Source organism: Chelmon rostratus, chromosome 20 (assembly GCF_017976325.1).
Source record: "Chelmon rostratus isolate fCheRos1 chromosome 20, fCheRos1.pri, whole genome shotgun sequence".
Classification (NCBI taxonomy): domain Eukaryota; kingdom Metazoa; phylum Chordata; class Actinopteri; order Chaetodontiformes; family Chaetodontidae; genus Chelmon; species Chelmon rostratus.
The window spans coordinates 21,402,466-21,415,162 of record NC_055677.1 but is presented as its reverse complement, the minus strand read 5'-3'; the positions used below and the strand labels follow the sequence as shown (position 1 = coordinate 21,415,162).

Sequence of the window (12,697 nt, the reverse complement as noted above, 5' to 3'; positions counted from 1 at the left end):
TTATACATATTTCTTCATCGGCAGACAGAACATGGCTAGTTTAAATGACTAAATACTATGGATCAGGTCTGGTCGACATTTCTCCTCTAAATAACTAATAATTTAAAAAGAATTAAAAGAATTAGTTGTCTTCTAATATAAAAATGTCAGACCTAACGGACAGAAGATTTTTGATACAAATGACTAAAGCATCACCACAGAGCTGACTGAGGATCCTAGTATCTGAGGCCAGCACTGTCCTCCTGAAACCACAGCTGAGAGCTGAACTTTTCAGCGCTCAGTATCAGGCGGTCTGAAAGCTGACACTTTCTCTCACATCTTTATCTCTCTATAAACAACCCAAACCAGTTAGCCTGAAGACATTCAAACATCAGAAGAGCGAGAGCATGCCTGAGGAAAAACACTTCCTCTTTCATCAGTCCGTAGTTTCTCTCATATGTTGCACGGAAAACAGAAAATACTTGTTGACATCTGCCATTTTGGGCTTCCGTAAAGTTCACTTGAGACAGGGATTTGCAAATGAAAGCAAAATGTATCTTCAGCCTGAAATTAATTAAAATTGTATGTAATTTGGTTTCACATTCACATGTGACCCTGACAGCTTCTTCTATAATGTTTACAGATATGCAATATCTAAATTGCCTATATGTCAAGCTTAGATGTACCACAGTACAGACCTGCTGTCAGAATTCAACTCAAATGAATCTCAATTTGACCACTTGAAGTCAAATTTCACTTCTCCATTCTTATTTGCATTTATTTGTGAGAAACTGTGACCGCTGCTTGACAGGAAAACAAAAGAAAACAAAACTTGCTTCACTCAGCCACACCACTCGTAAAGATTATGATGGTGTATCATTAATGTTAATAAACTCACCTCAAGTAAGGACTTCACAAGTGCTGCTGGGCTGTCAGCAGCAATGAATCAGCTGGATTGACGCGTGCAATGTGACCGCTACAAATTTGCCTTGGCTGTCCTGCTCGCTTGTATCTCTGAACACCACTGAACATGGCTCGTGCAGCATTTCTACACCGTGCTGAGTTAGCCAAGTTTCGAGTGTGTGAACAGCGTGCTTCAAAGTGGTTTCAAGTTGCAGATCAATTAAGTGCGGGTTGTGCCGTCCTTCATGCATTTTGTTAATTACTTAATGGTGGTTAAGATATTCAAATCAGTAGTCTTCAAATCCCAAGCCAGTTTCTAGTCACCTGCTGCCCTGAGTTGGCTTCATATCTCCATCACACCTTTTGTGACCAATTTGCACGCTTAGAAGTTAATCGTCCTGCCCTGCAGATGAGCGAGCGAGCAACGACTTTATGTCGTAAAAGGCATGTAAAAATGATGGTGTTTAGAGGCTTTGACAAGGCGTCGCTCTCTCTGTGTTCCAACCACTATGACCCTGAGCATCACCACAGTGGTATTTTGGTTACTTTCTGGTTAGGCCTCCGGTTCTCTGCACAGCTGCACGCTGATCTACCAGCCTTCCCACTCCCGAGCAACTAAGCTCGTGCACCTCCCCTTCATCATATGCAATGCAGATACTGTCCTTTAAGATAAGATAAGATAGGATATAACTTCCTATTAATCCCACGCCAGGGAAATAATATAATGTTTCTGATAATATGTGTGCAAATGTGATTAAATTCAGTGGCCGTCACTGCATTGCTACTGAGTGCACTGCAGAATCAATATGTGTCAAGATATGGGTCCAAACCAACCCCTCGTGAGCACTGACACACTGGAATTTCATGTGAGCGTCGCATCTGTGTCTCGCTGATGGGAAGGAAACCTCAAACCCCTCCTCTCTGAGAGACAGAACTGGGCAGTTGCTGCACAGTTGCTGCAAAACAGGAAATTTCATGTTTCCTCTGCTGCTTATAGCAACAGCTTGCATCACACTACTTCTGCATATGTTCACACACACACATACACCCACACACACTCACGCACACACACACCAAGTGCCACAAGAACGCAGCCACAGTTTTACATCAGGGTACATCAGGGATTAGGGTGTGGTTTTGAACCACACTTCAACAGTATAGCAACGTAGAAAGTGAAAATCCTGTTCGATAGAGTCGTTCATTACATACATGCACACTGTCATTATTGTAGAAAATTAATTGAATTTATTTCCAACATACATTCAGTTACATTTCTCAATAACGTACTGTACGAAATGCAGTTTTGTTTAGGGTTTATAAAGTATCAGTAAGATGTAGGCTTCAAACACTTCTTTTTGATTGATTTTTGTAGCATTTTGGGCTTGAAAGAGAGGAGAACAATAATCGAAATGCCTATAAAAGAAAGGCAGACGGGCACAAAAAGCAGAATGTACCAGAATATAGATTCCCCGCCTTCCTCCCAACACAGAAATGACTGGAAGTTCTCCAGCCTGTGTGTCGTTTGGAAGAGATCCTCACATTCAATGTCCGATTGCCCGACCACATTGATTGTCTCTGTTGTTTCAAATGTCCTGAACCATTCTGTTTGGCAGCAGTTGAATGGATTTCCCGCGAGGAAAACGGTGTGCAGTTTTGGAGCTAATGCGTTAGCCTGACCTGAGGGAATCGTGGACAGTCGGTTGTCCCTCAGATCGAGCACTTTCAGGTCAAGATTCAGAAGTGAAGGGGGAAGATGGGCTAGAAAGTTCCTGGAAATGTTTAAAGACACCAGACTTTGGAAATGGGAGAAGTCAAAGTCTTGTATGTGAGTGTTTCCTAAGCCTAGGTGTCGCAACGTTCTGCTAAGGCTTTCAATTGATTCTTGGACAATGAGTCCAGGGTTGTCGGACAGTTCCAGGTGCGTTAGAGACAACCCAGTAAACGCAGATGATGGAACTATTCCAAGGTTGCATCCCTTCAGGTAAAGCTGCCTTAGGGATGCAATATTTTTCCAATCCACACAAGATGAGTTACCATCTGTGCTGGTCTCAGCTTCCTCAGGAAGGCAAATGTCAATGTTGTTATGACTGAGATCCACTGACCTGAGGCTTGGCAATGAGGAAAATAATCCAGAGGGTAACCGCTCAAGATCGTTGAAGCTCAGGTTAAGGTACGTCAGATTTCCAAGAGCGGCCATTGTACCTTCATCTGCCACAATCTGGTTCAGCCTGTTGTTGCTAACGTCCAACTCATACAAGCTAGCAGAGAGCTGTTCTGATGTTAGATTCAGTGTTTCCAGACAGTTGGTGCACATACGAAGTCTGGACAGGGCAGGCATTTTCTCCATGAATCCGTCAGGGAAGTAATCCACCTGGTTTCCTCTTAGATCCAAAATCTCTACGGAGGAGATGTCACCGTGAAGGCTCTCGTCCCACAGCTGAGCCGTCACGTTGCTCTTGTACTGCTTCATGTTGTAGAACTCAACAGTTGTCGACGACTTCAGGACGGTGGCGTTGCCTGCAAAGTGTTCGTAAAACTTAACGCTGTTATGTGACAGGTAAAGATTTTTTAAGTGGCTCTGGTTGGGCAAGAAAGGAAAGAAGAGCAGTCTGTTGTCTGATAGATCAAGTGTCTCCAGCTGGAAAGTGTCGTTAAGGTCTGGTCTGGAGATGAACCACTCGATGAAGTTGTGGCTGGCGTTGAGGACCACCAGCTGGGTCATGTGGAAGTCTGTCAGGCAAGGCAGATAGTTGAAGGCCAAGTTGAGCCGCTGGAGCTTGGGATTGTCGCTGAAGGCGCTGTCAATCTCAAACATGATGTTTCGCTGCAGGTCCAGTTCCCTGAGCTGGTGAAGATCCCTGAACGAGGTCTCATCCAGTCTCTGCAAGAGGTTTCCAGAAAGATTGAGATACTCCAGGGATGTCAGGTTTTGAAGAAGAGTGGTGGCCATTTCTTCATCAAGATTATTCTCAGAGAGATCCAGAACTCTAAGTCTGGGTAGAGTCTTTAATGCGTGACTTGCTTGTTGGTAGCCAATGTAGAGATTGTTATTTGCCAAATTGAGGCTTTCTAACCATTTTGAGTCTTGAAAAGTGTTTGATTCTAATTTCTCCAAAGTGTTACAAGCTAAGCTCAGGGTGTTTAATGAGGGGTAAGTGAGAGAGTTGTCCTGTAGTGTTTGAATATGATTGTAGTTGAGCTGCAGCTCCTCGATGTGGTCTGGCAGCCCTGCAGGCACGGAGGTGAGCTTGCCGCTGTTGCAGAGAGCTGTTCTTTGGATCTGCAGAGAGAAGGAGAGCACATGCCTTAATCCTCTCATATCACCGTAACTAGCATCATCAGACTTTTAGTCTTCAGTTTTTAGCAATGCTAGCAGCGTGGCTTTAGGGATGGCAGGGTCAGCCTGGCGGTCAGTTGCTTCACCACTTCGGTCCAGAGTGAAATATTTCAACAACCGTCGGATGGATTGCTGTGAAATGTACGATGCGGTGTGACCCATGACCGGTTCATCGTAGTTTCAAATAATTCAGCAGCGAGGATACAGACGGTTCATAGAGGAGACGATGAAGCCTCGAGAGAGACTCATACACTTCACCAGCAAACCACAGAACTGAAGAGTTACATCAGGCTTTGTGATCAAAGAGAGCTTTTTTATCACGTGAACACTTCTTCCATATTCTCTCTCTCTCGCTCTCTCTCTCTCCATCACACTTGTTTACAAATGGTTTTCATGATGCCTGGGTTTATGGCGCTCTGCAGCCCCCCAGCACCCCAATTTGGTGTTGAGTGAAACATTTTGCTCAATGTAAAGTGTGCTTGTCCTTACATGAGTCATTTCTTCTCGTGTTTTGAGTCAGATTGTAAGGAAAACGACGAGACTGCACTATTTTTGTGATTTTTTTCTGAACAATGTTCTCCTGGGGAGCATACGACCGAATGGTTTTACTTTTACTGTGCATGACTAAGTTACCGCTTGCCAGTAGTGTGGTGCCCCCCTGCTACAAGCCTCCTGCCCCCCTTGGATATCTGTTCTTGTGCTGACACTGCCCATCAGCTCAGCTGTCCTTAGTTTTCAGTGCTAATTAGAAATGTTAGTTCTCTTGTAGGCTAAACTCGGATAGTGAACCTGGTAAATATTACTTGCTAAGCATGTTAGCATCGTCACTGTTAGCAAATCACTTACTAAACACTAATGACAATATATCAGGAAAAAATATAAGGAATAAATAATTCAAAAAAACAATGTTGGGACAGTCAGGTTGTGAGGTTTATTATTTTGCTTCATCTTTTTAGCCAGCTACATGCAGGAAGACTGTCGACCACTTACAACCAGCTACCTTCTGGAAAAACAGCAAAACCAAACCCTAACTATTAAGAACTTATTAACCTTCATAAATGCAGACATCATGGCTTTTTAAAGTGAGCTCGTCATTAGCAAAGAGTACTTCCACTATAATGATCTGTTATTAAATGAATTTGGTCTGGATGATTTGAGTCTTCATGATAAATTAGAGATGTAACCTGAAGATAAAGAAGACGGTGTGTACACAGTATGGCTTAATAGAATAGTGTTATGTTGAAAATGATTAATAATTCCAGTATTTAATACAATGGATTATTAACTTTGATGGATAACATAATAGATTAATCACTTCCCACTTTTCCTCCCCGATATGACAAAGTGGGAAATATCTGAGCAAGTCCCCACAAAATATGTAATTTCCTGCAGGATGTTTATATGAACATTTTTAGCCTCAGTTACTGAAACACACTGACAGAATCTGAGTGTACGAGTGTTGTAATGAGTACAGACAACAAAACAAACATATATATACATATACACACACACACACACGTGTGTGTGTATACACATATATACATACGTATATATGTGTGTGTATATATATGTATATTAACATGTGTGTGTATACATTAACTGTTTGAACATTTTTTATCTGTTACTGAATGATGTTGATGATGAACATCTGAGTGCTGCATCAAAGTACATGAGTGCTGTAGTGATATGTATATATATATACACACACACACACACACACACACACACATACACACACACACACATATATGTAGATATAGATAAATATAAAAATCTGAGTTTGTCTACCAGTCGGCACTTTTCTTTTTCTTCTAACAGTATAAGTACAGTGTTTACCAAACCAAGCATTCATTAACACACTCCTAAATTGTTATGCCTTTAATAACATCACATACACTGTACACGTACGTCCCTGAGATCTTACTCACTTCATTTCAACATGTGCTTTTTATTTAGCAAAAGAGACACATCTCACCAGCTGGCATCGGCTGTGCTGTGGATGACTTGAGACTGGCGTCAGTATTCTCCACATGGGCAACAAGCAAAGCAGGATGGGAGTGAGTCCGTGGACTGGCATTTTAACATCCTCACTGTTGACAAAGTGACAGAGGGAGAGAGGGAGGATGGTGATTGATCAGCACAGGCGCGTGCTGACAATAGGCGATCCACAAATACCCGCGTTAGCTTTGCTCTTGTGCAGTTTAAAACCAGAGTTATCATGATTTCCATGTGATGGCCAGCCAGGTACCATGAAAGTTTGACAATTGAGTGGCATGTCTTAAAATGCAAATATGCCCTCTGTGCATGAAATACCGAAGCAATGCGCTTCTCCACCATAAATGGATTATCAAACGGGCAGAAGGAGACAGCAGCTTGACATTAGAGTGCTGCAGAAGTGTGGAGGTCAAGTGACAGCCTGGGTTCAGTGCCATAAACCTTCATACTGCAAGTGAACATTTCATCTTATTATTAATTATTCTACCCAATGGATCTTATGTTCCACATGAATATGACTTGACAACAAAGAAATGTCATCTTCACGCTATTCACGTCCACAACATGTTTTCTGCATTTGATTTTCGGTTCTATGTGATTGATCCTGTTCAATAAAAGAAGTTACAGTAACGCTGGAGATAAGTAGTGTGAAATGTTTCATATTTTGGTTCATGTTTTAGCCTGATGTGAATGTGTGAATGTCCTCCCTGGACATCTTTGTAAAAATTTCCCTAATTTTGATGCAAACCACTGTGCGATGCGTATCTGCTGAGTGTGGAGGCCTTGTGTACCTTTTTGGCTTGCACGTAGCTGTAATCTGTCTATTTCAGTGGCCTTAGGAAATATATTGTTTTGGGGTTCAGTCATATGAACGAGTTACTCTTTTTTTTTATCACTTTACAGTTGTCCAAATAAATGCTGTATCCTAACCAATCAGCATGGGACAGTTATTAACTACATCGTTTTGTACAACCCAGGCAACAACACTACCCAATTCCTATCATGTGTTCTGGGGTAAGACTAAGGCCGTAACGTGTGTTCTGGTGTAGAATTGGCCATAGAAGAAAAGACCTTTTACCAAATAGTACATTCTCTTCTCTGAGTGTTACTGGGTACAGCCGGTTTGTGAGAAAACCACCCAGTGTGTATTAATAATATAAACCTTGCATAAGAATTGCACTAACGTACAGCGTATGCTTCCATTTGTCAGAATAACGGTATATATGCGCTATGCTTATATAACGGTGAGAAATATGAACATGTGAGCATTATGACATTGAAGAAACATTGTGCCATTTGCTTTTTCAAACTTGATAGCAGGCAACCCGTAATCCAAGGGCAAGAAATTTGGTAACAAAACCAATAATTTATTTATGCAACATTTGTTCAATAGTCTGTAATACTGATGCTGATGAACTAGATTTACATGCAAGAAAATGCTGTGCAAAAACTGCCATAAACATATTCTGAAAACGATTGTTTTATGCTGACTTTTCTTTTAACAAGATGCCTGATGACATGTGCCCGTACAGCACTGTGATCAATAAGATCAAACACTCCAAAGACCAAATACGTTCAAACTCAGCTTTCTTATTTTAGACACAGCATGCAGTTTGCTTCTTTTAGTAGTCAGAATTTTACTGCACGCTGCAGTATTAGACTCGTGCACAGTGCATTTACTTACACTGGTGGTTAGGTGTGGAATTCCCAAGCCACTGACGGTTGATCCCCTGACCATATCGCTGGTTGGCTCGCTGTTGCAGAGTGTGTTCTCATGTGTGAAGTACGGCTGCCTTCCTCTGCTCTGACTGAAGCACTGATGCCTTTTTTACTATTCACGGAAGCAGGCAGGCAACGGAAACCAAGTCACATGGACAAGCTGCAATCAGAAAGAGGTTCTCAAGCCTGGGGCCACAGGAAGGCGAGTGCAGGCTGAACAGTTCTCACCAGCACAGCAGAAGTTGTTTTTTTTTCTCTCTTCACAACATCACGACAGTAATATTGTTATACAGGCAACTAAGGTTGGTAGCACAGCTGCCACCACAAAAACCCAGTGAGAACACACCCTTCACACCCTCAGCTCGTTCTGATCAGCCAACCTACTACAGAGGAAACCGCTCAACACACACACCCTTCCTGCCTGATTTTCGGCCTGTAGCAGAGTCCTTCTGGGCCAGAGAGCACATTACATAAGTAAGGGAGTCAGGAAGATGATTGCTGCTAGCATACAAACCATATCACTGCAACATACTCCGAGTAAAGGAGGAGTCCTCTAAAGTTGTACTTTCAATACTAGAGGGTTTACACCATGGCTACTTAAAGTAACCAGGCAACGTCCACAAACCCTGCATGTGTTTCCTTCTCTCGTTGTCAGTGTCCAGCCACAAAATACATCAGCTCTCTTTAGTCTTTTGTTAAACTCAAGTTGTTCACTCGTTTCTCCTTAGTTGTCACCCATGGGTGCAAGAATGGGGAATTAGAAAGTCAGGAATCAGGAAGTGATGGTGCTGTCCGTCAAGAGTTGATTTGTTACTGAGTCCTTCCTGTTTTCACACAGGAAATCTCTAACTCTCATTTTGGACTCTGCTGTAAGTGTGTGTGTGTGTGTGGCCTTGTTTCAGCATCATGCTCTTGACTCTCTGTATGTTCATATCCAACAAATCTTAGTCTGGTAGATGTGTGAAAAGAGTGTCGCAAACATAAGGTCCACCGTGGGCCCACGTGAGCCACTGTGAAGCTCAGTGACAGCGGTTCTGGACGTTGGCATCTTGGCACTGCCTGACTCCACCAAACTCCCAGTGGAGCTGAAACCTAGCAAATAGCTAACGACCATGCCCGCAAGTATGCATAACTTTAAGCCTAAATGTAATTCAAATGAGTGAGTTATCGAAAAGTTCATCCCTGTACACTTGTCATGAATGGGGAAATTAGCTGAGACCAAACAGTTTTTTGTACTGAGGTATATGATCAGATCAATCAAATATCAAATATATGTCAGATCAAGCATGATCAGGGGTAAACTGAAAATGTAGACCACTTTTAGTTGTGGTATCTGAGGCCATGTAGGGTCAGATCAGGAAAAGATAAACCAGAGGTGGTAATGTTCGGGGGGCTATTAGGACCAAATTTACTATAGATGTAGACATAGATAGACACAAAGGAGAACATTCCTCAGTGGGACAAAGCCCAGAGCATGATCTGGTCTGTAAGATGGGAAAGGTATGGGTGGAGTTAGATAAACAGTCATGCTATATATTGTGTTGTCTGTATGTTAAGGGCAGAGTCTTCTGATCTGACCCTGAAGCTCTCTCGGATGGCCGGCATCTGATCTGATACTGCTTGTTAATAAAGGTCTCTTCAACTCAAGCTTGTATCAGCGGAGTTCTTCCTACATCATCATCACACCACTGCTTGGCAGTGGACTTCAGTACCAGGCTGCAAACGTATTTATTTCTGCTGTGAATTTAGGTATTTATTATGGGAGTCTATGAGTGTTGACTCGCTTTTGGAGCCAGCCTCAAGTGGCATTCAATGAACTTTGGCTTCATCTTCCAGGCCCTGGAGGTTACCACTTGGCCTCATCGTTCTCTTTCAAGTGTGTGGGAGAACATATGGTGATTCACCTAAATCTTACAAACTGGTCCTTCCTGATGAGTTTTTCACCACTAGTAGTGCTATGAAGCAATGTTTGTATGTAATGTTTTATTAATGTTTTAAAGATAAAATAAGATAAGATAAAACTTTATTTATCCCCAGCCGTGGAAATTTGGGCATTACAGCAGCATGTGATAGCAGTGGGAAGAAAAATAGCAGCAGGGATAAAGAACTTCGGGAAAAAAAAAAAAGAAATACAAAATAAAAAATAGACTATATATATGTACATATTATACAAGCAAAATGAAATTTAACTATATAAAATAAAAAAATATATAAAAGATGCGTAAAAAATACATATTGTCCCAATAGCTGTGGAAAAAAACAAACAATGTAAGCTGCCTTCAGATTAAAAATAAATAAAATAAATAGTGTTACTACTATTGCACAGAAGAGTAAAATATACAAAACAGCAAATGATATGTAATATTGCACGTTATGTGAGTCCCCGTTTTGTTTTCTCTTGTGCTCATGGTCAAGGATGCACGTTGTGATAACAGTGCACGCCAGATGAAATTCTGGTGTGCACTCTTAAAACCACACTTGTGCTGCTTCTGTAACACCTTGCTCTTATCTTCACCAAACATCCTCCCTGCACTCTGCAGAGGCGGCTGACACACAGACCTCTCATGTTCCCTCTTCAAGTGTCTTAATAAACTTCATACTTGGTGATGATGTGAGTAATTAAAATTCGGATTAAAGGCAAATGAGACTCTTACCTTTTGCCTATGTTATTTTGTTTTAAGATCGTCTTTATTATCACTGAGCATAGCATGTCAATGAAATTTGTATTGCAACCCCCATGTTAGAAACAATAAGAAAGTAATAATAAATATTAGAATAAACTAGACTAACATGCAGATAAAAATATGTGTAAATGAAATAAAAATATACCAGAAATGAAAATATACTAAGGCAATAAGAATATACTAGAACAATAAACAGTAAAATATACCACAGCATAGAATATACCAGCAGCATAAAATATACCAACAGCATAAAATAATATAATAATATAAAAAAAAACATTATATAAAAAATATACTAAAATGTATATAGTGCAAAATGGCTGACCATTTAGTTAAGCATGTGTGCACTTAAAAGTTAAGTACACAGAAGGTACAGGTAAAGGTGGAGGTGAAGTTATGGGCCTTGAATGTGTGAACTGATAAACCCACAAAAAAGGCAGGTTTCACTGAGCAACTGTTACTGAATTTACATGGCGCTGATGTGTGACTAAACCCAGTATAATACCTGAGCAATTCCAGTAAATGTGGGCCCATAACAATCATGTTGTCCGGCTGTATCTCTCGAGGTCCGCTGTCTTCAAAGTGAGGTTATCGTTATTAAATTGTTAACAACCGTTTCCTCAATAACGCCATGGTAGAAATCAATCAACTTAAATTGTTGTTGCAAATATTCAGCTCTTTTAGTGGAAGGGGAGGAATTTTCTGTTAGAAATAGTGTGTGTAGACAGTAAGGCACCCACACAGGAACGTTCAACTGAGCGAGTAACCGATCAAAGAGGGAAAAAAGGCTTGTGAACAGGGTCTGGATAGACCACCAAAAGGCTAAACCTCATCATAAACCTCATTCATGAGTACAGGGTGTTCAGGCATTGCTAAGGGAAGGACATTAATGTCACTTTATTCATCATATTCTCAAAACACATGCGTGACATGATATACAGTCTTGGAAATGCTTTCACACTATTCTGCTGATTGACAGGTGGTGGTAGCACGCCAAGAAAAGCTGCAAATCAAATTTGACTGCTGCCATGTAAACACTGGTGTCATAAATATAGGTTTTTGTTTTGTGCATTATTTCATAGTCACCTTTTTCAGAAAAAATCGACTTTTCAAATGTTTTACTGGAAAGCAAACAAGTTTGACCTCAAGGACACACACTGAATAAATGATGGAATTTAAAAACGTATTCAGCAGTTGAATTACTGTGATTCCCCAACTCTTTACCTTTGGTTGGCTTCTGACTCGTTAAAAACACAAATACCCTCACAGTACATACAGTGCTTTATACTGTGTTACCGCAGCGAGGTCACCTTTGGTGGTAGCAACAAGCAAGTTTTCCATTTGTAGCTCAGCATGTAATGTGAGACAACTGTCACTTGTTCTATTCAGATGGAAAGCTGCTCGAATGTGAATTCTGGGCAGCAGTATTTCTTCTATCAGAAATTTGCATTCTATTTTAGAGATCTGAGTGGGTGGGCAATGGGGCTGTAAATCCCATGGGTGAGGGTAAATGTGGGTAGCTCATACCCTGCAACATAAAAACACCACAGCAATGAGGACTAACACGACCAAAGATTAAGATAAATACTAGAATATTGTGGATTCTCAGCATTCAGGTTTAGCAGTTTTTAAGGTTTCTTCCTCACCTGTTTTCTCTGTTAAATTTCACTCTGCCGCTGGAGGCTTGTAAAAAGTAAGGTGGAGAACCATCCTCTTGAGATTTCATACTTCACATGACCAGGACTTTCTGTCCTGGAAGTCTATTTGCATAACAAGCTCAAGATGATTGCTGCCCTCTCGTGGACAAAGGATTTATTGCACATTTCTTTGAGACCTGCATCTTTACGTGGTCTGGTTAAAAATCAACAATCCAGTCTTTTGGATTCTGGAAGATTTTGAGTTCATTAATGTCCAGTTATTCACAATTGCATTCAGACATATCTGTGACAACAATAGTAAAAAGGTATTATTCATCATGACATGCAGAAACTGCAAGAAACACAGATGCACTGTGTACACATCGATGGCTCATCTTGGACACACGACAAAGGACCAACACTGTCTGATTTATCCTAGAAAT

At 41.0% G+C, this 12,697-nt stretch overlaps 1 protein-coding gene across 1 annotated transcript; it reads right to left on the bottom strand.

Moving 5' to 3' along the window:
* Positions 1 to 2,115: 2,115 nt before the first annotated feature.
* nrros (negative regulator of reactive oxygen species) lies at positions 2,116 to 8,218 on the bottom strand. The gene is made up of 3 exons (XM_041961966.1): positions 7,899 to 8,218; positions 6,195 to 6,309; positions 2,116 to 4,162 (listed from the first exon to the last, which is right to left on the bottom strand). Exons 2-3 carry the CDS (start codon positions 6,294 to 6,296, stop codon positions 2,207 to 2,209), a joined length of 2,058 nt encoding a protein of 685 aa, XP_041817900.1. The 5' UTR covers positions 6,297 to 6,309; positions 7,899 to 8,218; the 3' UTR covers positions 2,116 to 2,206.
* Between the last annotated feature and the right edge of the window lie 4,479 nt (positions 8,219 to 12,697).

Bases quoted from the DNA above. Each gene is read 5' to 3' on its own strand.
- nrros (XM_041961966.1), bottom strand. From the start codon at position 6,296: ATGCCAGTCCACGGACTCACTCCCATCCTGCTTTGCTTGTTGCCCATG. The intron at 4,163-6,194 runs GTGAGATGTGTC...TTCTCTCTGCAG, and splicing joins AGCACAGCCGATGCCAGCTG to ATCCAAAGAACAGCTCTCTG.